The sequence below is a fragment of the Balearica regulorum genome, chromosome Z, assembly GCF_011004875.1.
Source record: "Balearica regulorum gibbericeps isolate bBalReg1 chromosome Z, bBalReg1.pri, whole genome shotgun sequence".
NCBI lineage: Eukaryota > Metazoa > Chordata > Aves > Gruiformes > Gruidae > Balearica > Balearica regulorum.
In genome coordinates, this window is record NC_046220.1 from 58,591,979 (window position 1) to 58,619,675 (window position 27,697).

At 38.3% G+C, this 27,697-nt stretch overlaps 1 protein-coding gene across 1 annotated transcript in view; it reads left to right on the top strand.

Annotated features, from left to right (window-relative positions):
• The first annotated feature begins 10,747 nt into the window (after positions 1-10,747).
• Positions 10,748-27,697, top strand: part of FCHO2 (FCH and mu domain containing endocytic adaptor 2) — a 99,184-nt gene continuing 82,234 nt past the window's right edge. The window contains exons 1-2 of the mRNA XM_075741201.1: positions 10,748-10,906; positions 22,861-22,952. Coding sequence (XP_075597316.1) covers positions 10,877-10,906; positions 22,861-22,952 — 122 coding nt within the window. The 5' untranslated portion in view covers positions 10,748-10,876. The remainder of the gene's footprint in view (positions 10,907-22,860; positions 22,953-27,697) is intronic.

A 27,697-nucleotide genomic window follows, 5' to 3' on the forward strand; every position in this document is an offset into this window, starting at 1 on the left:
TTATTCACTTGAATGTACTGATCTGAGGGAAGTTTAAAATGGCTCTGTAAGAATCCCTGTGTGGTGTTGCAGTATACTTTTAAGTAAGCCAAATTCACATCGTGAAGAATTCAGCACTTATAGTATCATTTTTCTGTAAGCTGGTTCTATTGTGCTACTTTCACTTTAGGTGTCTATTTCCTTACTTTGGGTGAGCAACAAAATTGAGGAGGTGTGGGTGTCTTTTGCGAGGACAGGGATTAGAAAAAAAAAGATTGGTATAAGCAGGTTCATTTGGCTGTTGAAATCTCCAGTGTAATATTATCTTTTTTCATGGGAAGAGTAGGTAGTTATGTTGTACATTGTCTGATTTATTAATATTACTGTTGTAAAATTTTAAATTGGATGCAGTATACAAAATAGTTTAAAATGAAAGATGGCTGGATCTTTCTGCTGACAACTTAGGTTGTATGAGTTTTGCTTGAAAGCTTTAAATCTGATGTTTCTGTATCTGCCACAACGTTAGAATGTTTCCTTCAAACATATCCTCCTGCAACCTCTCAAACTGTACTAAATTGAGTGATATTTCTTGAAGTCTGCCTATGTGCTAACAGAACTTCATTTTAAATAGAATATGGTTTTAATTTTTGATAAGCTGCTGAATTTTAAAGAGTTTTTGGGGCCACCAAATATTTTGGATCATGCAGAGAATATATATTGTACTGTAGTAATTTTGTATTTACATTTGTATGATGTGACATAATAGATGTGAATGTTAATCGCTGCTTGACTATGTTAATAAAGTTGTTTAAATAGAGAAGTTGCATTCCAATTTTTAATGAAAGATGAAAATTTCCTGTTCAGTTTATGATTTGCCTGACTCAGTAGTGCACTCTTCTGGTTCACACATGTAACTTCTGGAGTCTTTTGAATAAGGATTTTCATTTTATCTGGAAGAACATTATCCTTGGATAAGTTAAGGTCAACTCAGTTTAGATGCTTCATGCTGCTTGAGGGCAGATCAGTGTACAAATAGGAGGTTTACGTGAAAGGAAATTAATGTCTGTTGGTTGATAACTGCTTTACCACTGAGAACTGGTACATTGACTGTATTTTTGTTTGAAACAGCTGATGCTTGCTAAGTGTGACCAAATGGGAAAGGGAGAATAAAAAATAAAAAAAATCATTCTCATTGCTTGTGCTATCAATAATGTGAATAATAAAGGAGTAAACTAAAAATAAATGAAAATTACTCAAGACCTTGAACCAAAGCTTGCAGTGGTCTTAATCTGATTTTATCTAGATTTTTTTTTTGTGATAATACAAACTATTTAAAGATCTGTCCTTCTATTTATGTAACTTCCTGATACAGCAGTCCCTAAAATGAAAGTATGAAACTAACAGTAGTATCTCTGTGGAGAAAATCCACCCATGTTGATTCAAACGTTGTATGTTCACTTCATATATTTAACACTTGGTCAATAGCACGTAGACAATTTAGAGAATTACGTATGTCTAGAACAGACAGCTTCCTTAGTATAATGCTTAAATTCAGTAAAATTCATTGTCATGCTGTAACTATGTATTATAATCAAATTTATAGTGGAAATTAATTGCTGCATACTCAGCTGAAAGTCTGCTTAACGAAGGACTTTGATTTCTGCCTGTAGGTGTGCGGAGGCACAGGTGATGAGCAGAGGGATCAGTTCTGGGGGCTGAGCACAGCACTAGTGGCTGTGCGCGAGGGGATGGGGGCAAGTTTTCTTTTTGTTTACTTTCAAACAGCCCTCCCCACTCCCCTTACATTGCGGGGTACCTATGATAGAACATCCTGCTGTCAGCCACGTGTTTTGGTCATGTCTCATACTGTCATCTTGCAGCCTGATCTTAAGCTGTGGCTTCTAATTTTGAGTCTGAGGTTAATTACTACCTGTATATACAAACAAGAGATGAGTAGAATAAGTAGTAGCATCTAGAATAAGTGAAAGGAATGTTACGACTAAGTTTGTGGTCTGATTGCAACACTGCAAAGGATTGTACTTTCAACATAGCTCCTGCTACTTCTTCAAAAAAAACCCCAAAAAACCTGTACATCTAATTTGAAGATGTACTTGAATGACAACGCATTTCAGTAGGAATATTGTGTGCATAAAATAATTTATGTATGTTAAGTGTTCACAGAGTGGATGTTGGCAGCTTTTGTTTTCCCAGAGTGACACTTAATAACATCTTGTGTTTATATTGATATGTAAAGTGCATTTCTTTAAGAGGTATTTACCCTTGTTTTGCATAAAATGAGCAGAATATACCAATGAAACCTCCCATAACACACTCAAATGTTAATCAGAATAATGAGGTTGTTTCCAGTAATCAGTCTGGTTTTTAAGGAAAACAGATGCAATTATGCTGCACATGTGTTAATGCATCTATGTGTAAGTGATGGCGTACAAGGAATTATTTTTGAATCATGCAGTTTTTCAGGGTTTTTTTTGTGACACCAATTCTTTTTTGCTAGATATTCATTTGAATCATAGAAATGAAAATTGAGGTATTTATTTTGTAGCTTCAGGAGTAAATAATTTTTGTTGAATCTTAACTTATATTTAAAATAAGGAGATAAAACATGCCAAACTGTTTCCATTTTTCCTTATTGTCAAAATGGATAGTCATAAATTTCCTCTATTAAATATACAGGGGAAATATACAGTCTTCCCCTGTCTTACGCATCTAGATGAACCTGTATGTAAACTACTGCAGTATTGCTATAACTGATACCAATGTTTTTAATTTTCCTTTATTTCTCTCAGCACCCCCCAGTGCTTAATACAAATGCCAAATAAAATTTTGTTTCTCTGTGTTTCACTGTACACAATGAGGACTGATGTTAATTTGCCAGTCCTTTTACCTTGAAATGATTGCCAAGGAATGCCCTTACATATAGGACATATTTAATTTGCAGTTTTCTCAAGCTATCTTCCAGTGTTACATTAATGGTGACTTGCTGAGGGGATTCCATGGCTTGCAGAAGTGTTCTGTAGTTTGAAAACTCAAACATAGTGAATGAGACTATTAAAAAAATCCCAGGGATTTGTTTTAAAACTAACAACAACCAAAAAAATGCAAACTGTTTTACAAGTAAATTCTGAGGTGGTATTTGTCTTCCCAGAACCGCATCTTGACACAAGGCATCTTTCAGTTGTCTTCCTTTAACTTAGTCATTATCTCAAAAGGAAATTTTGAGTCATCTTCCATGGTGGGGTTTTTTTCTCCTTAACACATTAATGGTCATTGTCTTGCATGTATATTTTTCATTCTGAAATGTGCACGCTCAAATAAACATTTTGGAACCATGTCCAAAATAACCCCAGGTGTATAAATATGTGTAGCTTTTCCTTCTAGCTTTGGAAATACTTTGGAAGAACAGATGAATTACATGACAAAGTAAGAATTCAAGTATTCATTTTCTTTAATTCTTTACATACTTTAGCATAAGGGAGGAAGACAGTTGCATCACTTTCTCCAGTACTCTGCCACAGGAAGATGTAGCTAATTTCAGTTTTGCTTAACCCAGTCCTCTTTATTGAAGGCTTTACACACCAAAACTGTTGTCTTTGGGCCAAGACCAGATGGAAGCTAGCTGCAACCTTGGACCACAGCTCTCGTTTGTTGCAAGCATTCACTTATCTGTGTAACTGTTTCTCAGTCCATAAAACCGCAGTGTTTAACAGAGTTGTTGGGCAAATAATTGCCCAATGTAACAAGTCAGACTTTAGTTGGTCTAATTAAGAACCATAGGCATCTTGGCTACTTTTATTTCTTTTTTAAAAACCCAAACATCAGTATCTTAATTTCAAACTTGGCAGAAATAGCAGGTTGTTTTTTGATGTGTGTGGAGACAGAAGGCCCTCTAAATCATTACTAACGTAAGTCTGCACATCTTCATAAGCATTTAGGCATTAAGAATTTTATCAAGGTGATAAGGATACTATGAAGATTGTATCTGTCTTCCAGCCACTCAAGCTGGTGGCTGCCATTAGTAAGCACTACTATGTATATCTAGGGATGTTATGAACAATCAAAGGTAAGAATTATTTTCACATAGCATGACTTCTGCCCAAATGCAAACTATTCACTGCCCATCCTGTTCATACCGCCATTCTGATTTTTAACCTGCAATCCTAATTAAGTACCTGTATAAACAAATCATTTTACCTCTTTCACAGTATTTCAAATACCTACATCTTACCTAGACACGTAAAAAATCTGTACAGACTAATATCCATCTTTTTCAGCTGTATTTGGTTTAATTAAAAACACAAGTATCGTTTATTCCACTATGCTGTACTAAGAATACTTGTCTGAGATACAATGTAATCTTACTAGCTTAGCTTCAAACCCTTCTACCACCAGTTACCTTTTCTGTTTCTGTCACACCTTATAACCAGAGTGGAGAACATCTTTGTGATCTGGACACCGTATCTTGCCTGTGCGCTGGAGCGCTTTGGTACTATGTGAAGTTATACAATTAGAGCTTGCTTTTCTAAAGACTGCAGGTTTGTTTGCTTTTCATTGAATTCAAATACTTTAAATACTTCAGTCTTTTTTTGATTTAGGTTATTTTTACTAGCTGACTGCAAGTAAGAGGCTGCTTCAAGTTCATTGATTGACGTTTGCAGGTAAATGCCTAAAACAAGAATGCAATGTCAAATATATTGATATTTCAACAGCATAAATACAGCTAATCGTTTAATGTCTTCTTGACAGTATTGCAGCATAATAATTTATCATGTTATTTCCCCATCTTACATGGAATATAGATGAAAAAAACCAGTATGATGTTTCTGTAGTAATGCACCTCTTGAATATATTAGAAATGTCCTAGAATTTTTCATGCAGGACTGAAGCACGACTAGAAAAAGTCAAAATGAAATCTACAACCATTAAACCATTCCAGTTTGTTGTTACTAATGTTCACTAATGCTTTCTAATGCTTGCATTTGATTGAAGGTTGACTTGATGAAACATGCTTTTGGCAGCAACAGAGCAGAAGAGTAATAAAGGTGGGGTGTTGGCACCTAGTGACTCACCATGAAACAATCCTGTTGGGTTCATAAGTTAAGTAATTGAAGTAATGAATGGGATGTGATCAAGCTTAGTGACTAGATCAATAGAATTGCGCATTTAAGTATACAGTGAGTCAGATGATGCAGCCTAATGGAATAAATCATTCCAGGGATGTTGAAAACAGTGGCATTAAAACTTGCTGTAAATCTTCAACAGAACACAGAAATCACTACTAGCTTTGAAAGAACTTACATAAGGTATTGCATCAAGTTTAAAAAAAATTCAGTTGATCTCTTACTGTAATAAGTGTGGCTATCTGGAACTATGCACAAGTATTTTTGTTTATCTTAAACTCAGAAAAGATGTTAGAAACATCCATCCTGACGATAAGTGCAATGTAGGCCATAATCTCACCAGTGATCTCTCATCAGGCCACAATTTGAGTTTGTGCACAGATTTCAGAAAAGGGCCTAGCCTGTCTTAAGATTGTGTTGCAGAATTCCCAACACCCTTTGAATAAATTATTTCAAGTTAGCTGTATTTGCTGCTAACTTTATAATCTCTTTCTCCTAGCCAGACTTTTTTTCCTAAGATTTTCTAGCTTTAACTTCTGTCTATGCGATTTCATTACACTTTTTGTACAAAAAGGCTGCAATAAATGTCATGAAGGTAATGTGTAGGTCATAAGCAAGTGAATTATTAAACTTCAGGGTAATGTCTGCAGGTATTCAGTACAACTGCTTAGTTAGAACATACTCCTGGTGTTTTTTAAATCCGACATGGTAACCTGACAGTACGTAGCAACGTTAAATGACTCTTGAAAGGGACTTACCTAACAATTCACTATGTCTTCCTTTTCCCGATCTTTTGTTCTCCTCCACAGTGGTAAACAACTCTCAGTTTTTTAGATCTCCTTCCAGTGATTGTAATCTTTCGAAACATAGCTCAACTGGCAGAATAAATTCTGTTTACCTATCAGGATTCTTTGTGTAGTTCTTTTAATAAGGACAGTAAGGAAAGAAAATGCATTTTTCAAGGCACATCCTCAATCTGATATATGAAATATATATCTGGTATATAAAATGGCTCCACCCCCACCTGCTTCTTCAGGTTCTCTTTAAAGTGCAATGTTATATTATGTATTTTACCTGAATCAGCTTCTTACTCTTTTTTAATTTATAAAGAGCTTTAAATATCAACTGGCTATTTGGCAGTTCATTATGACATTAAGTAATGTAATAATCTGAATTATTTTTGGCAATCATTTGGATTCTTTATTCTTTTTTTCATCTTAAAATATTAGCGCATTCAGTTGTAGGTTCATGTATCATGGGTTTTACAAATAATTGAATGCAGTTATTTTACCTAGAGCTCATAATTTTCAAATGGCTTAGACATAAGGCAAATTAACTTAGTTACTATAGGTAAAAATACAATATACAATCTTTATTTTTCAATCATATTAATGTCTGTAGTCTAGATGCACTGTATCTTTAGTGTCATATTTGACAAGTTCTTTCAAGTAACAACTTAGTGTATATAATGCCACATCTCAGATGATCTAAAAGAACTGATTGTTGAAAATAACACTTCTAAAATACTTCTAAATACTACTCTAATAATACTTCCGAAGCTGAAAATATGGTAGGATGCATAGATTGAGATGCAGAGAGCAAATGGTGGAATCAGGGATGCTTTTCTGAGAGGGCAACTCCGAGTTAAATGCCTCCTTTCACATGTATGCAATCCACATTAATGCCAAATGACATAATTTTTCAAAAATTATGATGATATTCACAAAATATAACTGTTAACTATTATAGCCAAGAAGTCTCTGTAGTTCTTCATACCCTTCCTGTGAAGTTTGTTGTTGCAGTTCTTTAACCTTACACTCATGTAGATGGCCAAAAAAAATCGGTAGAGAAATTCTTTTCTTAACTCTCTGCTAAAAAACAGTAATCCAGAAAACTACTGGATCTTCCATGAAAGCTGCTGAAAACACACAATGGGAATGTTTGTTTTATTATACAGGACTCACTGTGTAGTTATGGCTATCAAAATAACGTTTCTTTCTGTCCACCCCCATTACACAGGGAGAACAAAAGAATGATTATACTGGGACAAACAAAGAGCCTACCTAACCCAGTATCCTGCCCTTGCCAACCAATACCTAGGGAAGAGGGTAAGATTAAAGTACTATTGCAAAGTATTCTCACACGCTTCACTAACTCACAGATCAGAGACTTCCAGAATAACTGATACTAGCTCTGTATTTAGTAATCCATTCTAGATTTATCTACCTAGAGAAACCTAGAAACTTTGTCCAGTTTCCCATTCCTTCTAGCTTGACTGAATTCTCTGCTTGTGCTTTCATTAAGACATATTTTTCATTTTTAACTCATCTCCTCTATTATTACTCATGAGTTCTCTACATCATATTCTTTCTCAGTCATCTCTTTTCCAGCCTGAAGAATTCTAGTTTACTGGGTGGATGTCAGTTCCCGTATCTTGGATTCTTTCTTATTGCTTTTATCTCAGTTTTCTGGGTTGGGGGGGGGGGGGGGGGGGGGGGTTTGGTTTGTGGTGGTGGGGTTTTCTTGGGGGGAGGAGGGGCTGTTAGGATAAGGCATTCATGGTGCAGGTGCCCACACACACAGGTTTACAAACTGGATGAGGTTCTCTGTTCCTTTCCTAATATGTCTAACAATTTGTTTTGAATACGGCCGAGCATCGATCTCTGCTTTTAAGTACTGTACTTAGCTGGTCTCATAACCTCAAGGTCTCATGTTCATGTCAGGTCAGTCTGTCACCTTCTAGAATGACCTTAATAAACTGGCTGGATATGGATCCAGCACATAAAACTGCCAACCCAGCACATAAAATCACCTCTCCATCACACCTCCATATGCTTCTTTACACTGAATTTTAAATTCAAATGCAAGATACTGAGTGCTGATATCTGCCAATACCTGCTGCTGGGTATTATGCAAGAAGCATCACTGAAAAATTAGAAACACCGACTGGATATTGCCATGGCACTGGCACAGCACATGGACTGATTCTTCAGTCACGCTCACAACACAATATCCAGCAGCTCATAAAGCAAGGTAATCAGTAATCTAGGATTTCCTTATCCAGGCCATTCTTCAAAGCAGCAGCGTGCATAATACGACTGTCCTCAGTAAGGATTTTTCAGTATGTGCTACTCTACAGAGAAGGTAAGTGGCAAGATTGGCATGCAGAATCTAGGATGGTAAAGTTTAAGAACTGCCCTTTGTTGCTGGTAGAGCTCATTCTATGACACTATATGGAGTTCTAGAGAAAGTTCACTCCTAAGAAATTAATTTTATTGTGGAGAATTCCACTGTGCCTTAAAACCATAACTATTGAACTGATCATCATTCCTATCAAAGTAGTTTTATATATAACTGTACCTGTGCTGCAGTATGCTTTACAGTTCAGGTCTAAGATTTTGCATTTCCCTCGAATTTTTGTGGCAGGCGGTTGTTGAAAACCCGAGGATGGGTTTGAGTGATGGTAGATTGCTGCAGCGCTGCAGCAGTTGCTTCACATCTTGATGTAGCAGTAGATGAAGGATTACTATATAGCTTTGAACATGTGGAAGATGGGAACTTTTCTATGAAATGGAGAAGTCAACCCAACTCTCCTTCCATCCGTAGTACCTGTCCCTGTGAAAGGTATTTTTCTCTCTTCTATGGAATAAAAGCCTTCAGCTCTGATCATGCAGCTTTTATCTCACAGTTTGCCCTGGTGTACATCCATACAGATAGAAACGCACACTGCAAAAAGTACTATGTTCATATCATGTTCATATTCACTTTACATCATAATGAAGATTGCTTACTTATATCAAGTAAACAGCTGCATAAAGTATTTTTTCTTAAATGTAGTCCTATAGCATGTTGTTACTGTTTAGAATTACAGTATACGTGCTTACTACTATTATCAAGAGAGATCCAGATCTAACAGTCTTGGGACTTTTAAGATATTTTGGCTATGAAAGGGGTCCACAAGTTTTCTGTCTTGGCATTGACAACTTAGCAAACTTGGCATGTACTGACACTTTGGGAGACCATTACTAGAAAGAAAGGAACTCCTAAACTTATCATGGAGCTACAGGAAGTGATGGCCTAAAGCTAGAGCCAGTTACCAATGACTGTAATACCAGTTCAGAATGATATTGTTCATCTTCCATGAAAGTACCTTTGGTGAAGGTAGTTGAAATTTTGTCATGCAGAATGAATTCCACTGACTTATATTGGTATGAATAATACAGATTTGGCTGTCTTGTTTGCCCTAACTAGCTGGTTTTGGGTTGGTTGGGTTTTTTGCCTAGTGATTTTTATAGCTCTGTAAAATTCTGAACTACAGTTTTCTTAACCATTTGGCTTTCATAGAAGTCTTTAATCAGCATAAATTTGATGTAAGTTGGTGAATTCATCAGGTTCTTATGGATGACTTAAATGTTCTGTTCTTTGCCTTACCTAATACCTTAGAGAACAAAGGCCAAGTGACATCACAACTAAGGTGGAGGCAAGCGAGATTTTCAAACCAGAATGGATAGAGTTTCCATGAGGGGGAGGGGAGGACCTTGAACATCCAGCATGGAATATCAGTTTCTTACTTTTCGCATCTTAGATAAAGTTTTGCGCTGACAAAACCACAGATGAAGTTTGGATAAAGTGCTTACCACATGTTTACACATGACAACGAACTGCAGCCCCTCACATCACTGCTTAGACCTGACCCCCTATTTTTAGTCAATAATGAAAACCTAACTGCTGTCTTGGGCAACGGATCCTATAATTAAGGTAGAATAGGAACTCTTTGGGGTCCCAGAAAGAGCCCAGTGGTGCTGACTCTGCCATGAAGAATATATTAAGATACTCCCACTGAAAAGCAGCACTCCAGGTACAGACTGGCCACGGACAGCACTTGAGCAGCTCTTGTGTTCTGGTCCAGCAATTAGCGTCACCCCCACTGGCTAACAATCTGCATCAAACCACCAAAGGGTCTGGAAACTGCACTGTGATTGAAAAAGACGAAGGTCTGAAGCCAACAGTTTCTCCAGACTCTTTGTCTTTAGATGAAGCACACTGTGTTTAGGAGCTTGCCAGTGGAACTGTAAAATCCTGCGAGAGGTGGCAGTTGGGAGTGTAAGCTGGGCTTTATCAGCAACGCTCCAGCAGGACGAGTCACCATCTTACCCTGCTCGGCTGGAACCGTGCTTGGATGCGAAGCCGCTTCAAACAGCATGACCCTCTTTGCCTCCGAGCATTGCGGCACCGGTCCCTAGCGGTTACTGACGCGTCTGAGGGGGTTTCACTCAAGATTTCTGAGTCTGCCCTCTGCAACTACGTTCGCGTTTCTGCAGCTCAGGGTTTCTTCACTCACGAGATGGCACCCCGCCATTCGCCGTGGATTGGAGCTGCCGGGCCGTGTGCGCCCTGCTCGCTCGGGCGGGTGCTGCCCCTCCGCCCAGGCCGGGTACGAGGGGGGAGCAGCCCACCGGCCCCCAGGCCGGGCCGACCCAACGGCGGCGGCAACGGCAGCGGCGGGACGTTCTCTCCCCGCATGCGCCTGCACGCGGGGGGGCGGGCACCACACGCTGCGCGCCTGCGCACGAGTCTCGGCGGCCTGCGGCTGGCAGGGCGCATGCGTGGGGCGGGTGGGCGGTGGAGCTGGGTGGAAGGAGGCGGTTGCAGCGCAACGGGAAGGGCGGCGCGCCGCGGCGGCGCCCGTTTCCTCTGTCGCGTCTCGGCAGCCGAGGCGGGCCGGAGCCGGGCTCACCGGTGGCCGGGGCGGTGGGGTGATGATGGCGTACTTCGTGGAGAGCTTCTGGGTAGGGAAGCGTCGCGGGCCGGTTCCGTCGTGCCGCGGGTGGAACGTTCAGGGCACGGCACGGCACGGTGCAGCCGGAGCCCCCTCTGAGCGACCAGCCTCGGCTCTTACGCCACCCCCGGGGCTGGGTCGGGGCCTTGCCGTGGGGGGCGCGGCGGGGGGGGGGGGGGATGGTGGCCGCCGCCGCCGCCGCCGCCTGCGCCCGCCGCGGCTCTCTTCGGCCGGGCTGGGCCGTGGGGGAAGCGGGATACCTGCCTGCGCCGCCGCTGCCCTCGCCCGGGAAGCCCGCGGCGGGGTGAGGGGACGGCAGCCCTCTGCCCCTGCCCGGCCCTCCGCCTCGCGCGGTGCTCGGGCGTCCCCTGGGGAGAGGCGGCGGGGGAGAGGGATTGCCGGTCGCCGTGGGGCCGCTGGGCCGAGGGATGCGCGGACACGAGCGGGAGACCTTGTGCTGGGGATCTCGCTGTCGCAGGCGCCGTGGTGCGTGGATGTGGGTTGGTCTGCAGCCCGATCTCTCTTCCTTAAGCCCCCCAAACAATGCAGTTGTCTGGGGGGAATGGCACCGTCTGTAACAACTTAACAGTTGTATCACGCAAACGCGAGGCTGCGGCCCTCGGAGCTTTATGCTTTTGTACCGATAACTTGTCTCTGTCTGCATGTCAGAAGGTACAGCCTGAACAGCAGCCAGCTGGGGAAACAACAGGCTTTCCAGTCTGTTTTAGAAACACAACTTACCAGTTATCTCTGCGCAGATATATACACTTTTAAGTGGGTAGATATATATGGAGAAAAAAATTAATATATGGATTTGGATTATTATTGAGCCTCATGTGAAACGAAACTTGTTTTCATTGTGACTGTTGGTGGTCTGAAACACTGAATTCAGTGTTGTTATAATCGTTGGGCTGTTTACAGTGTTGCTACGTCTTTGATGCATGTTTAATTTTTAATGTGAATCTTTACCATCTAATAGGGGAAACATATAAATGGTTATTGTTGAGACTGAAACAAAAAAGAAGAGAAAATATCTTTTAGATGTCTGCTTTTTCTCTGAGCAACAGTTATTTTTAATGTTTATGGGAAACTAATTTTACAAATACAGTATATTCTTGAATATAAAGCATAGCTGAAGCCAAGTTTTGTGTTTTGTTTGCAGCATTGTGTTTAATTTTGACTCTTTAAGTTTTGCTTTCAACAGAATATTAAAATTTAATGAAACAATATATTAGATTTTTCTCTCTTGGCATGCAAATCTGCTTAATTTGAAGCCTCACTGTGGGAGATCAGTATTAAACTAATATGTGGAATTTTTTTCTTTCACAAAAATAGCATTTAAATTAACATAAAACCTCACATTTTTTTATTGGACAAGTTAGTATCTCCTCCTAAAAACTAAAGTAAAATAGAATTATTAAAGTAAACCAGAAGTATTTTATTTTGCTGTCTCGACAAAATCACTTTTCTATTTAACTATGTCACGTACTATGGTATGTTTATTTAACTGTTTGATCAGTTGTATTTTATTTTGCTACTAAGTCAATAATTTTGTTAAATCACTGAAGGCAGTGGGCCATTCCAATACATTCTGTTTTACTGTCTGTGTCTTCACAGATGCTATCAGTAAATACGAGGTGGTAGACATCTACCCAAAGTTCCCATTCTCTCTTTCGACTCTACAAAGTCTCTGCCTTATAGTTCTGTTGGCAAAACTTCTAGTGTGGGTCAGTAATGAATGCTAGGAAAAAGAGGTTTTCTTTTGTTGGTGCAGGTTTTTCTCCTACCTCCAAAAATGACACAAAGTAGGACAAGAAGTGGATTATCTTTGTTAGACTTGCAGTGACAACAAAGACTTTAGATAGGGTCTTAAACTTGTGAAACTCAACTGAGAAGCCTTTGTAATACCATGGACAGGGTTTTATTTTGTGTAGAAGTAAAATAAAAAGGAACAGGGGCTGCTCCTTATTTACTGTTGTGGGTAAATATGTTTCAAGAATAACTGTAGTGTCTAAATATGATGGAGTTTTAAAATCAGAAAATGTTGAGTTTCTATGTATCCTCAGAACCAAGCATAATTTATAGATTTGTGAATTTTGAATCATTAGGCTTCTCCATTTCTACTAACTTTCAGAATAGGTTATTGTTCAGAATTGTTGCTGAAGTACTTTGGAAGACTTGGGATTCCATCTGTATATGCTTTAAAATGTGGTGAGAAAGTTAAGAAAGTTAAGATGGAAATTAGAAGATTAAAACGCACTGAATGCATACTGACTAAAAATAATAAGAGAAAATAAGAGAAATCTGTAAGTAGAAATAAAGGTGGTATTGTGTAGAACTTTAGAAGAATTGTCTTCTATTTCTTGCTTTTACCTTGCCCTTCTAAGTAACACCAGGCAAAATGGTTTTGTCACCTATGGAATAGGATAACTCTACTTTCTAAAGCACTGATGTGAGAATGGACCCAAAACATAATTAATATTTAATTATTTGATGTACATGCTGTCATCAATTTGCGGCTCAAATTATGCATTAGAAAGGGAAGTCTGGATCTTGAGCTGTAGGATGCTCTGTCCTGATTTGGTAATTTGCTGTAACTGATAGGAAAAGACTTCAGAAACTTGATGGATTTAACTGATTTCTTCAGAAAAGGGAAGTGACATATATGTAAATATGTATCAATTTCTTTTACACGGTTTAGGCTGCTGTCTTTTAAGAACTTCCTGAAAGTGGTCATGTAAACAAAACAAATCTTAGCTTCTTGATTGTAATAGTCTTGAAGCTTATCATGAGACTTTCATCTTGTACTGCTTTTAAAAGTGTTTGAAAAGTTGCAATTTTTTTCCTTTTTTTTTAGAGAATGAAAGAAAAGTGGATGTTTTATGGGTCTGCCATCTGACTGCTTCTAAGAGGTCATTCAGAGATAAACATGACTATTTTCAGGATATGTGACGTTGAAGTTTGGAGACCCATACTGTCACTTGAAAGATTTTACTATCATTTGAAAAATGTAGGGGTCCGCTAGTAGAATGCAGCACTCTAGAACAGCAGCTTTCAAAGTCAGTAGGATACAGTTACTTTTTTGTGGCATCAAAAATTATGAACTAGTAGTACAGGCTATAAATGGCTTTGATTCTTATGACTGAATTTTAGGCATTCGAGTCATGCAGCCAAACATTCCCAACTCCTAATTAGGATGTTGTCATAAAACATTGGGTGCTTGCTGCTATGTATGTGATACATCAATAATGTAATTTAAAGGGAACACTTTTATAAGTTATTTTCATTATACATAGCTACATTTTGTCACTTTGAAAACACTCATACTGGTACAGTAGAATAAAAAAATCAATCATCATTATTGACTTACTGTTTTCTTAGCACTGCTTAGGAAGTGTTGCGTAAGTTTTGACATTGTGCTTAAACTAGCGCAGGTGATGCTTTTGTTAATTGTAAGTTTAAACTATGTCAAGTCAACAAAAATAAGCCATTTCTAAGCCAATCAGTGTTTATTAATTTTTTTAAATTAATTTAATTAAACTGTTGGAAGTTCAGTTTATAGCTGAAACTGGTCTCTATGCAATGCTGTGTTTGGTAACTCTGTAAGTTCTGGGATATAAAAATGTGTGATTAAATTGGCTTTGACAATTTCCCTTTATTTTAACTTTTTAATAATTTGTGTTACCTGTAGATTTTGAGAATGGCTAAGGAGTGTTTCTTTCTGTTCAAGAGCTTTTGTAACATGTAGGGGCTGGCAGTATCCAAGGTTATAATCTTAGGTTTGTGAAAAGAGGCTTGCTCTAGTAAGTGTAAGACGTATTGTTTTGTGCACTTACGTGATATGAGTGACACTGAGGCTTGTCATGCTTCCATCTGGAGTTCCATTCATGTGTTTACGCAGCGCTACTCTTCTACTTGGCATACAGTTGGATGCTCGGTTTCAGGAAAGCTGTTGTGCAATATTTGCTGAGTCTCCTCCCTCTGTATGTGTACATGATGGAAAGTTGCCAACTCATGCTACTTTTTGTTCAAAAAATATTTTTAATTATTTAGATGTAGAGGAAAATATTTGTGCTTCCTCATATGTGTAGAGATTCTCTGGAGCTGATCTTTATTTAATTTACTGAAGGTGGAGGAAGGAAATTGAAATTGCCATGTTGCTTTTGTGTTCAAACTTCTCAAAACTTTCAGAACTGAAGAGGATATGTTGCCTGTGTAAACATCAGGTGACTGGTTTTTTTTCATTTTGCGATGCACACAATTTTCTGTAGCTCTTTCAGACACTCATAAGTTTAAATTTATTGATAGTTAGCTTTCAAAAATGCAACAGCATAGTATTAGTCATAGGGGTATTTTCATGTATACAGGGCCCATTAAATTAAATAATTGCCTAGGTGGAAATGATGAAACACCTGTTACTTATTTGAAACTGCAGCAAGGAGTAACAGTTTAAAGAAAATGACAACATGGGTTTAAAATGAGTTTACATATCCCTGGAGTTAGCAGAATTTCTATTGCTTTATTTCTTTAAAGCTCCTTTATAAGTGAATGAAAAGAAGTCAACCATACAAATAGACAAACCATAATGAATAGTATATATCTTTATAAGTTTGTGGTCAAGAAAAAGATTAGGTGTGGTTAATATTTGGAATTTTAATTTTAGAATTACAGGAATGAACAGCCAGTCTCTATTATTCAGTTGCACTAAAATTTGTGCATTAATTGTTAAAATAAGATATTTTTTTAAGCTGCTTAAGTCAAATCTTTGCAGTTGCTGAACAGTTGTGCCTAGTTTTAGCAAAAAGTGAATTTTACCTATATGAGGGAGTTGTGCATCCCAACCCCCAATTAATGGGTTGTCTGTAGTTATTACTTGGCATATCAGTGCAACTCTGTAATTTTCTTGATACATTTTTTTTTTACCAAAAAGACTCCGATGCCATTGTGATATATCTGTATTAGGATTCTTGCGTGCATGATCTGTTGATCAGGGGAGTGGTTTTTCCATACTTGTATCTGACAGAGAAGCAGGAGCAGTAATTTAAGTGTAAAACAAGCTGTAGGACAGCTTCTTTGGACCTGACCAAAACAAGAGGCAAAGGATACAAATTTTTCTGTTCTTGCCTCAAAAGCTGAAGGATTCTATTTCTCACATTCATTCTTTTCTAGGGTTTTCCTATTTAGCATTTATCTAACAAGGTGGGGGGATGTTGGCCATATTTAATTGATATCTCATGTTTGCCAAAGGCAGTTGTAAGGTTTAACTAGGATTTGGAAACTTAATTTGGAGATTATCCAGTTTTCATTTTATGACTATTTGAAGTAAATTAGGGACCTAAACTTTTTTATGGTTAAAAAGGAATCCGGTAATGAAGTTAGAGTACCACTGCCAAGTGTTGCAGTTTGAATACTTGTCTGCCTGTTTCCTGGAGAATAAGTTGTCTGTTTGGTAGGCTATTTTAAAAAGAGGATTAGGCAGGTTATGACTTAAATAATTTGTAATCAAAAGTACAGTTTTCTCAGTCTGTTCCATTTCTTCTTTGTAATGTAGTGATGTTTAAAGGGTTGAAGGAATGATCATACATGCTTAACCACTGCTAATGCGTGTTCTAAAAGCGTAGTTTGAAATCACAGTGATTCACTTATTGTCAAATGTTTCTTTAGTTGCTGAACTTAGTTAGAAAAATTCAAATTTTGCCTGAATTTCTGTCATCAAGTTTCTAAAGTTTGACCAAGATCAAAATGTGTTTAAGAACTGTATGTGCCTTTTATTGTCTCATATGTTTAGGTTTTCTGTGAAAACAGTATTTGCAGCTGTCCTTTTCTTTCTTCTCACACTAGCTAAACAAGTAATATGTATCTGACCCCCACTCCCAGTCATGGGAACTTTACAGTCCCCTTAATAATTGAGAAAAGTGTGTTTATACTGGGTAAAAAGATAGGGCTATAACCATAGAAGAGCAGGTTGGAAGTGACCTCAAGGATCATCTGGTCCAACCTTTCTTGGCAAAAGCACAGTCTAGACAAGATGGCCCAGTGCCCGGTCCAGCTGAATCTTAAAAGTGTCCAATGTTGGGGAATCCACCATTTCCCTGGGGAGATTATTCCAATGGCTGATTGTTCTCATTGTGAAAAGTTTTCCTCTTGTGCCCAATCAGAATGTTCTCAGATATAACTTGTACCATTACTACTCGTCTTTTCCATGTGACTCCTTGTAAAAAGGGAGTCTCCATGTACTCTGTAGCCACCCTGTAAATAGTGAAACATGGTGATGAGGTCTCCCCTAAGCCTTCTTTTCTCAAGGCTGAGCAAACCCAGTTCTCTCAGCGTTTCCTCATATATGGCAGGCTTTCCTGTCCTCTGATCATCCTGGTGGCCCTCATCTGGATCCTCTGCAGCCTGTCCCCATCTTTTTTACATAGCGGGGACCAAAACAGAACACAGTATTCCAGGTGTGGCCTGACAAGCACTGAGTAGAGTGGGATGATGACTTATCTCTGCTGGTGATGCCCTTGTTGATGCAGTCCAGCATCCTGTTGGCTTTCTTTGCCACCAGAACACACTGTTCACTCACACTGAGCTTGCTGTCCACCGGGACCCCCAGGTCCCTTTCTACAGAGCAGCTCTCCAGTTGGGTGGATCCCAGCCTATGCTTCACTCCTGGATTATGTTTTCCCAGGTGCAAGACCTTACACTTGTCCTTGTTGAACTTCCTAAGGTTCTTGTTAGCTCACTCTTCCAGCCTATTTAGGTCTTCCTGCAGAATGGCTCTCCCTTCTGAAGTGTCCCCTTCCCCACTCAGCTTGGTATCATCAGCAAACTTCATCAGAATGCGCTTAATCCCATCATCCAGATCACTTATGAAGATATTAAACAGTGTTTGGCCCAATATCGATTCCTGGAAGACCCCACTTGTGACAGGTTGCCAGTTTGAAAAAGAGCAGTTTACCACCACGCTCTGGGTGCAGCCTATCAGCCGCCTCCTCACCCACCTCACAGACGACTTGTCTAGACCATAACACATCAGCTTCTCTAGGAGGAGGCTGTGGGGAATTGCACTGAAAGCCTTGGAGAAATCCAGGTGGACAATGTCCACTGCTCGCCCCACATCAACTGAGCAGGTTACTTTGTTGTAGAAGGTGATCAGGTTTGTCAAGCACGATTTGCCTGTGGTGAATCAGTGTTGGCTTTTCCCAGTCACGTGCTTCATTTGACTTGTGATAGTCCTCAGGAGGATTCTTTCCATAACTTTCCCAGGGACTGAAGTAAAACTGATGGGTCTATAATTTCCTGGATTTTCCTTTAAGACCTTCTTTTAGATGAGGGTGACGTTAGCTGCCTTCAAGTCTTCTGGAACGTCCCCTAGTCTCTACAACTTCTCAATGATTAAGGAGAGCAGCCTCACTATGATGTCAGCTGGCTCTCAACACCCTCAGGTGGATATTGTCAGGACCCATCGATTTGTAAGGGTCAAGCTCCTGTAACAGTTCACATACCAACTCTTCTTTCACTGATGGTGGGTCCGTGTTTGCGTCAGCCTGGATTTTTGCTCCCAAGGCCTGGGGCCCAACAGTGCTGGTAAAGGCAGAGGTGAAGAAAGTGTTGAGAACGTCTGCCTTTTCAGTGTTGGTGACTAATTCACCACTTCTGTTTAACAGCAGGCCAATATTTTCCTTCTGTTTCTGCTTGGTGTTTATGACCCTGAAGAACCCTTTCTTGTAGTTTTTGAGATCTCTGGCCAATTTCAATTCTAGTAGAGAAATAGGGAGTATTAACTTTTTACACTAATAGATGTTAATGTTGAACAGTTTTAGTCCAAAGTATACAGAGCTTGCACTCATCCAATTTTATTAGGAACGTAGGAAATAAATACTGCTGCAGATTGCCCAGAAATTTCTGGCTACTTTGCTGAGTGTGGGTTTTAAATTCAGAATCATCTTTATATGCAACAAACAAACTCAGTCTTAAAAATTTTCAAAGTCTGTTAAGTAGCTCAGTAAAACAGAGTTCCTGTAATCTGTTTCCTGTTATGCACAAGTCATGGAAATGCTGAATTCTGACTTCACATTTGCTGACAGGGTTACTTTCATTTCCATGAGAAAATCATTGCAGTTAGTTCTTGATGAAGGGAAGTGGAAGGACTGTCTGTCCTCACTTTCTGTGACTTAATTTATCTTGTATGCAAAGTTGGGCAGTAATGCCCCATTGCAGGGTTATTTAAGTGAACTGTTTACTTGTATTTGAAGTCTTGTTTCCTCTTATGGCTTGCTGTTAGGAGATATCTATACTGTATACACAAGAGAGCTCTCTTACAGCAGCGTGAAATGGGAAACCTCAACAAGAACACCAGCTTCTGAAGAGACAGTTTTGTTAGCTGTAGGAAAGGAGAAAACTGCTAATGAACTTTAAAGTAATTAAATGGAGCCTATGTGGAGGGGGGACCACTTTTTTTTTATTCTCGTGCACAGTTTTACAGTTGGTTTGTGTTGAATAATGATGGGATCATCCTCAACATATGGCGTTTTACCTGTGAAATGACATTCAGAATGGTCTTTCAAACTGATCTGGAAGTCTGTTGTGTAGAACTTGACGTTATATGTAACAACAGAAGTTCCTCATTCTCCAAGATGCAATTTCTAGAAGAATGTGCATCTGACTTCACTGTCTGTCTGTCATAGCAGTGGATGGTAATTGCTGCTGAAAGGGAGTGGAAGGTCTCATCAGTTCCTTGTGCTATGTGCTGCATTTATTTATTTTTAAGTAGGCTGGTACTGGGCTTTTAGTGATCTCAGCTATTACTGTTGCCACCAGGAAGGAGCAGGTAAAAACATTTAATGAACAAAAATTGGCTAGACACAATTTCTGTGTACAGAATTTTATACAATGTGTGGAGGGAGGGGTAGTGTTGAGGAAAAACAACCAAAACACAAATAAACAGTGTTGATGGTATATGTGCATATAAGAGGATACATACTTTGTAAATTGAACTACTCTTCCTCTTAGCCACAGCATACATCTCTGTCTTTATCCTAAACGCTGATGCTCGTTGTGTGAATTATTTGAGCTACTCTTCATGAAAATAACTGCTGAATGAAGTAGTTGTGGAATGGGCTGTAGAGCTTTTCCTAAGCAGAAAAATGTCTGCTCTCTGCGCTGAGATACCATACTTAATTTGACATAGGTATGCATATGTCTCCAAACATGAGTAGAAGTTAATGTAATTTATAGAATTGTCATCAGGTTAATCATCAGAATTCTTGATCATGTAAATGATTGAACAGTTTTGATGTTTGTGCTTATAGGTAAAACCTGGTACTGGTAAGATAGGCTACACTTGGCATTGTATTTACAAGTGAAATCATGTCTTTTACTCGTGCCAAGCTTAAAACACATAGGCCCTCAAATCTAGGAGTCTGCTTTGGACTTGTTACTTTGTTTAAACCTTAATATATTTTTCACATACCCTCTTAGCCTCTGATAACTATTGATAATGTATAAAAGGAGACTTTTTTAATGAGGAAAGTATCTGTTCTGTTTCTCTGTTGTGGTTTGTGCTATTCAGTTTGAAGTCAGGAACAAGAGTAGGACTGATTAGAAAACTTCATTTAAGTGGAAAAATTAGTTACTTTGCAGTAACCTTCAGTTACAGTTAGAGAACAAGATGATGATGGGAATCGGTTGCTCTGGCTCATTCCATTCTCCAAAGGTTTGCAAAGTTATGTTTCTGATAGATTACCAGCCATCAGGAAGGCTGCAGCCCGAGGCTGGGTCATGGCTATGCTAACCTTCCTGTATTTCTAAAGTGGCAGGAGCTCTGGTATAGGAAAGTCCCCATTAAAGCTCCCATTATGAAAAGTTTCTTTTAAAAGTTCAGGAGCAGTCTGTGTTCAGCACACTTTCATCAATGTGGTTTAGGTAGAAGAAACACCGTAAGGCAAAGGGAAAGAACATTTCATAACGGAGAATTTTATTAGTTTTTCTTGGAGAAATGCCTAATACTTATTTGTTAAATGTTTATCTCCAAATTTTGGTGCAGTAGCAACTTTGGAGTAGTTAAATAAGAATTTCATTTTGTTTTCTAATTCAAAATATTGGTGAGGTCTTAGTTATAGAGCTGTTCTGGTGTTTATGTAATGTGGTGGTGTTCAGGGTTTATATTGAGTAAATACAGAAAGTTAATAAGCTACCTATTAGTGTACCAATATTCAAAATTATGGTGGGCTTCAAACTACAAGGAAAAATGGTTAGATAGGAATGAAAGGGGAGTGAAACTGTTTTAGAGTGGTACTTGAAAGAGTAAGACATCATTTACAAAAATACATCACATTTCTTACTAACTGGTGTTCTTATCCTTCTTTTATTTTTCAAACTTATAAAAGCCTTGCTCTGTAGATAGTCCTTTTAGAGTTTGCTGTATTTTCACGCATTCAATTTAGTTCTGCTTGTACTTTTTTCAGAACTTTCTGTAATTGGACTTATGCTAAACTGATCTGCATTTTCATGAACTTTTTAAGGTTAAAATGTAGTGCAACTTTAGGAACTGTGATTTTTATAGGTGTGTTTTTCATTTCTTTTGTTTTCCCCAATGCTTGAAGAAGTAAAGCAAATAATCCTGGCTAGTAATCTGAATCAAATTGCCTTCAGTCATCTTTTATTGGTAAATTTATGTGTCTATGCGTGGTGTCCTTTAAGGCAACTTGCTGTCTTATTGGTAAGACAGATGTATTATCTAGTGCAGTTAACACTTCACAGAAGTGGGCCTGCTACTGTGGCTGCTGCAAAGTTCTTCTATCCACCCGTAGCCGCTTCCACTTTGTTAACCTGGCGGATCCCCACCTGCCTTCTCCACTTTTTTCCTACCTCTTCTGCTGAGCAGTGCAGCTGTTTGTGTCCTCATAGTGATCTAGATCACAGATCTTTTTATTTGCCAGCTTTGTTTGTCAGCTGTATAATTTCCCCAAGCAGTTGCACCTTATGGCTGCATAAAGAAATTTTTCCAGAACAAAAAGGATTGAAATGTTTGGAGGGGTGTATGGCCAAATCTTCAGGCTCCTCTCAACGGAGATGTAGAGGTGCTGTTGTGAAAAGTCCAGGATTCTGCTTCCCATCCTTCTTTCCCTTCCACTCTGAACATGCATGCAGTCTTCCTGAGGGCATGCTTCTGTGTCTTTTGTAGCATCAGTGTTATGGATCTGAAGCTTTTGGAAGGGAGGGGGGAATGGATAGTTTGACAGGAAAACATTTATAGTAGGAGTGCTATTATGCCATGTCTTGCCTTGCCTTCCTTTGACTTCTATTGTTGCTTTCTTGTGTCCAGAGGAAGTTCACCATAGTGCCAGAGGTGATAAGCTGGCTGAGTTGATTAATCAGCTCTTAGGGCAGTGTCTGTTTTAATGGTGAGGTGTGCCTTACTCGCTGGAAAGTGTTTCAAGTTTTAAGACTAAACTTAAGAATAGACAAAGGGAAGTTACCTGCAAGAAGATTAGTGATTTTTTTTTTACCATTTTTACAAAAAATAGAAGGTACATGAAGTGTGAAGAACTGGGGAGGCAGGATATCCAGTGATCCCAAAGTCTGAACTTTAGTTCATGGAAACTAATGACAGATATGAGAGAATGAAGAAAGAGAGTACAATATTAAGGATATATTTAGTAAGATGGGATGTGAAAGAATAGAAGACCTGTAGAAATCTAGAAAAGAAATGGCTTTGAATATAGCCTAGAAATAAGTAGTAGAAGAGTTGTCATTTGAAGGGTAGTGGTAGCTGCTGAGGTGACTTTAGTTCGGTTTACTTACAGCAGATTGAGGGGAACTAATAGCAATTGGTAAAAAGCTGAAGAATTAGAGATCATTCATTTCATGGAACTTCATCAGTTATTAAAATGCAGAGATTCAGTACTTTGTTTTGTAATTGCTTCAGCATGTTGTGTTTCATCGTTTTATTTTCTTTTTATTAATCTTCAGGGGGAAAGGAACAATGGCTTTGATGTCCTCTACCACAACATGAAACATGGACATCTGTCAACAAAAGACTTAGCAGACTTTATAAGAGAAAGGTAAGTATTCATCCTTGGTTATCCTGGCTCTTAAATAAAACCCACAAACAGTATATTAAACTTTATTATTATATTTTACATATTTTGCATGTAACTATTAAAATCAAAGAGCATCTTAAAATGTCTGTTATATCCTACAAGAATATCTAGGTTTATTACATTCACTTAGAACGGAATAGTGACTCTTAAGCATCAACTGATAACAAGCTTCTAATTTTTCAAGTTTCCATTAAAAACAAGAGTAAAAACCTGAAGTGTCACATTAGGTGTCCAGCAGTTTATTTAAATTAATCACTGTCATGTGATTTTGTCATGTTTGGAAGAAAAACTATAATTTAAAGTAGCAGAAGTTATCAGTCTTACAAAGTTTTTGACTGTAGATGTACAACTAGGGTGATAGCAACTGCTACTATGATATTAAAAAAAATTACACTTTCAGATTAAGATGCTGAGAAACTAGGTTTCTTAAAGAAAAGGGAGCAATATGTAGGGACAAGAAAATAATGTGCAGAAACTAACACAAGTTCTTCTCTATGGGATGGAAGGGGCAAAACTGAAATCTGCAGATGTGACAGCTTCCAAAACCAATGACCTGGTGCTGTTTTTAGTTCTTCTTCGTTAAAGACGACTGCTGCTGCTACATTAAACATAATTTTGTCCAGAATGGAAATTTTTAATTAGATGTCTGCTTCAAAATTTTTCCTGAATTCAATTATTGACACCAGATGGCACACAGAAAAAACTTGCAAGAGACTGAGGACCTGTTTCAGTGAAGATTTCTTGCAGTAAGCTGTCCAAAAAACCAGCCTTTGTTTTCTGGACTTTTTCATCAAAATTTCAGGTTTGGCCTCAAGTAGATCTCAATAAAGAAATTATTTTTTAAATTTCCACCAAATGTAACCACTACAAATCCGGCAGGTACTAAGTTGCACTGATGTTTGCGTAGTTTCAAAGTGAATTGGAGAAAATGACAAATATCTTTCCACTAAGTACAAATGGATGAGTTCCAGTGTCCGTGTGTGATGGGCAGTCTCTTGTTGAAAGGCCTACACAAACCACAGAATCTTGCATTTCAAGAATTCCTGGTTCCAGAGAACACATTATGAAGCTAGACAGGGTTCCAGTGAAATCCTGCTTTGGACTCAGTGGAGGGATATCCATATAACCAGCATAACCATATACAGGATATCACACTGTACATGTTTAGTGTGAAATACTTAGGGCTTCACAAGCTTGCACTTTTAATAGTGACCGTTACAAATGTCTGCCTTGTGTTATCTTTGTGAGTGCTTGGATCTTTCCTTTGAAACCTGTTTTAATTCTTGGAATCAGTCTCTTTTTGTGGCAGTAGGTCATAGACCTAGGCTGTACATCACCTGGACACATTTAATTTTATTGTTTTACATCCATTGCATTTTGATTTACCTCCGTGTTTAGATCAGAAACTCTCTCGCTCACCCTGCGTCTTATCTCCCCTATATTGTATTCTGTAGGCATGCTCTGTCTTATTCACACTGGTCCTAAGGTGAAAGGTCTTATGCAAATGGATAAAAATAACTTGATGCTACATCTGGCTTGGATTCTTTGCTTTATTATAGTGATGTAAACAAAACTTGACAGTTAATTCTGCATAAAATTCCTAGTAAAAAGGATGTGGCATTCTAGGGGTTTTTTTTTACTCTGTCAGCTCCTTCAGATTAAATTTTAAATGAGATGAACCTTTGCAATCAATAAATAAAATATTTGAACCTTTCTCTACATATTAAAAATGCTTCGACTGACATTTCTGCTGATGAATTTTAGTGATTTGTTAAGGAGACTTTTTTTCCCAGTTAAACAACTTTGAATAACACTTAAGACTAAAGATTAATGACCATGCAGGAACACATGAGGATCCACGTGGGCACTTTATCCTCAATGAGAGATCAAGAAATGTATTTTCTGTTCTTATACATGGATCAGGATGTGCCAAAGTGATATCCAGCCATCTTACAGCATTTTTGGTAAAATACATGAAAATTTTCAGTTCTCATTAACACACCAAGATTCACTAGAATCTTAGCGCTACAGTTTAGTTCATTTGACAAGGCTTCAATATAGTTCCTTAAGAGCAACTTGCCGTGGGATTGGAAAACATCTGTCACTGATGCAGACCAGCAGCAGTGAGTTCAGTCCTTTGCAGTGACCTCCCATCAGGATATTAAACCTGTTACCCTATCTGTTCCAATTTGTTTTCTTCAGTTCTGCTTTATTGATGCATCTCAGTGTGCCAGGCTGCCATTAAAATAAAGCAGTTAAATGCCAAATAGGTATTACTTTTCAAATGAGGGATGCATCACTGATCAATCTCAGTCTAAGCTAGTGGTAGTTTGTGGCATATAGTTTGTAGTTTCAAAGAAATAGACAGACCTTAAGTTATTTCATATCCTCGCTTTAGTAAAAACATTTACGAATATCCGTATCTAGGCAGTGAAGCCCCTCATTACTGTTGTGAAGTAACTGCGGGATGTCACTCAATTTCCCTGGAAATAAATATGGTTCAGTAGGACACATTTATTCACGTGGGTCAAATTCCTGATCTCAGAAGTAATTGGATTGGACAGTACTTCAAAAGTATTTTACAACACTCCAGTTGTCTCGACTATGTTCTATTTTGCATCTTTGTTTCTTGCAAAGAAATGAAGAGATGTTGCACACAATTATCTGTTCCCCTCCTTCCTCCACAGAGTAGTGGAGACATATCTGAGTTGGTGATAATACTTTTAACAAGTTATAGGACTTAAGCTTTGTGTGTACTGTTTGACACTAGTCACGTGGTTAGGCTCAATTGCTGGAGTGATTTAAAAGAGAGGAAAGATGTTTGAGTGTATGTGGATGTACAGACTGCTTAGGACACAAAGGACACATCTGTATGAAAGCAGTCTCTGTTACTTGTGCTGTTCAGAAGTAAGTACTTCTACTTGTGTTTTGTGCAGCGTAATTTGGGAAGAGTCTGTTGTTCCCTTTTCTCCAGCCTTAGAAATAGTAATGAAAAAATAAAAATTGTATAGGATGTGGGAAAATGTTGTTCTTTTTTATTATAGTCAGCTTAAGGTGGGGGTTTTTAAGATTTTTCTTTCAAAACCTATCTAAGAACCTTCTGAAATTGCAAAGGTGTTTCCTCAGGGGGGTGCGGGGGAGGGGAAACCAAACCCAAACTAACAAAAATGTTTGAAATGTGTTCATTTGTAATGATATTCCTATACTATATCTGCTGTTCCAACTGGATATCTCTAGAAGGAGCAGAAATGTTCCTCTTTGGCTACATGCAGTTAGTCAATATAAATTCAATTTTCAACACTGTTGTTTCGCTTTCTCATTTTTGTTTTTGAGTATTTGTTAATGGTCAAGTACTAAAAGAACTGAGAGACATTTGGATCTGTGGTTCAGAAATATGTCATCTGAGTGAGTTTTGTGCTAGGCAATTTGCTCGATATTGGTAAATCTTGTGTGGGGCAGGTTATCTATCTATCTGTTGAAATATAGATATCTTTTTTCTGTTCTTGATAAAGCATGTAGAAATTTTCTTTTTAAAGAAGTGAGAATATATGAGAAGATTGGGCTGCCCCCACAGATTTTGTTTTTTTTAATTACTGGGAAGATTTTGTAGGTGAACTGTCTTATGTTTATGTGTATTTAATACCTAAACTGTTTACATGGAAGAAACCACTGTGCTTAGCTAGGAACTGGATAGGTATTGTGTTGGCTTTTCTCCAGAAGTCTTTCAAATGTTGTTTTGCACCACTTGCCTGTAAGCATCATGAAAATGATCTACTTGATCAGAAGAAAGTGGCAATGCATATATTCCCATTTAACTTTTAAATGTTTAACAGATCTCAAGTAAAGATAGATTTTCAAATGAGTGAAAATTAATTTACTGAGGCATTCATAAGTGTATGACCATTACATCAGACTGCTCTGGGAAGTCAGTTGATAGGACAAATGTAGATACGTGTGCGCAACTGGTCAAGTAATAGCATCTTTCAATTGTTAGTGTTTGTAACTGCTGTATGTTGATAATGTGTGGTAAACTACAGAAGTCCAGTTTTGTGGAGATTGCTCAGGTGAGTATGCTGTAAATTGCTCCAAAGGAGAGAGGTGTGGATTTTGGTCTTGTGGTTTGGTGGGGTTTTTTGTTGGGTGGTTTTTTTGTTTGTTTGTTTTGTTTTGTTTTTCAAAAAAAAAAGGCACTGAGCTATCAAATCTAGAAAACTTTTATAGAAGCTATTGATAATTTAACAAAATATATTGTTCATTATGGTAATTAACAAAATATCAGTGTTTCTTCTGGGTTTCTGTGCATATGTGCTTGTTGCTGTGCAGCAAGCAAGAATTCCAAACCTTGGAAACTTAAACTTTTTCATGTCATCAAAAATAGTTACATATGGGGAAGGAAGATGAAGTTATTTGACTTTTTTTATGGTGAATAACTTTGCAGTTGTTTGTAGGTGAGATTTAAAATGTAATTGAGTTACTGCATTTTGCAGTTTAATCACCTTCTCCAAACTGATTGTCCAATTGACTGGATAGTTGTTTTGGAAGTTCGGTAGGTTTAAATACATGGCCCTCTGTTTCAGGTGATTATTGCTACTTTGTTTCATATTTTCATAAGGATTTTTTTTTTTGCTTGGAAAGCGTTGGTGTGAAGGAGAAATAAAAACCTCTGCAGTGTAACTTGAGAGAGGCGTTCAATTCTTCATCTACCT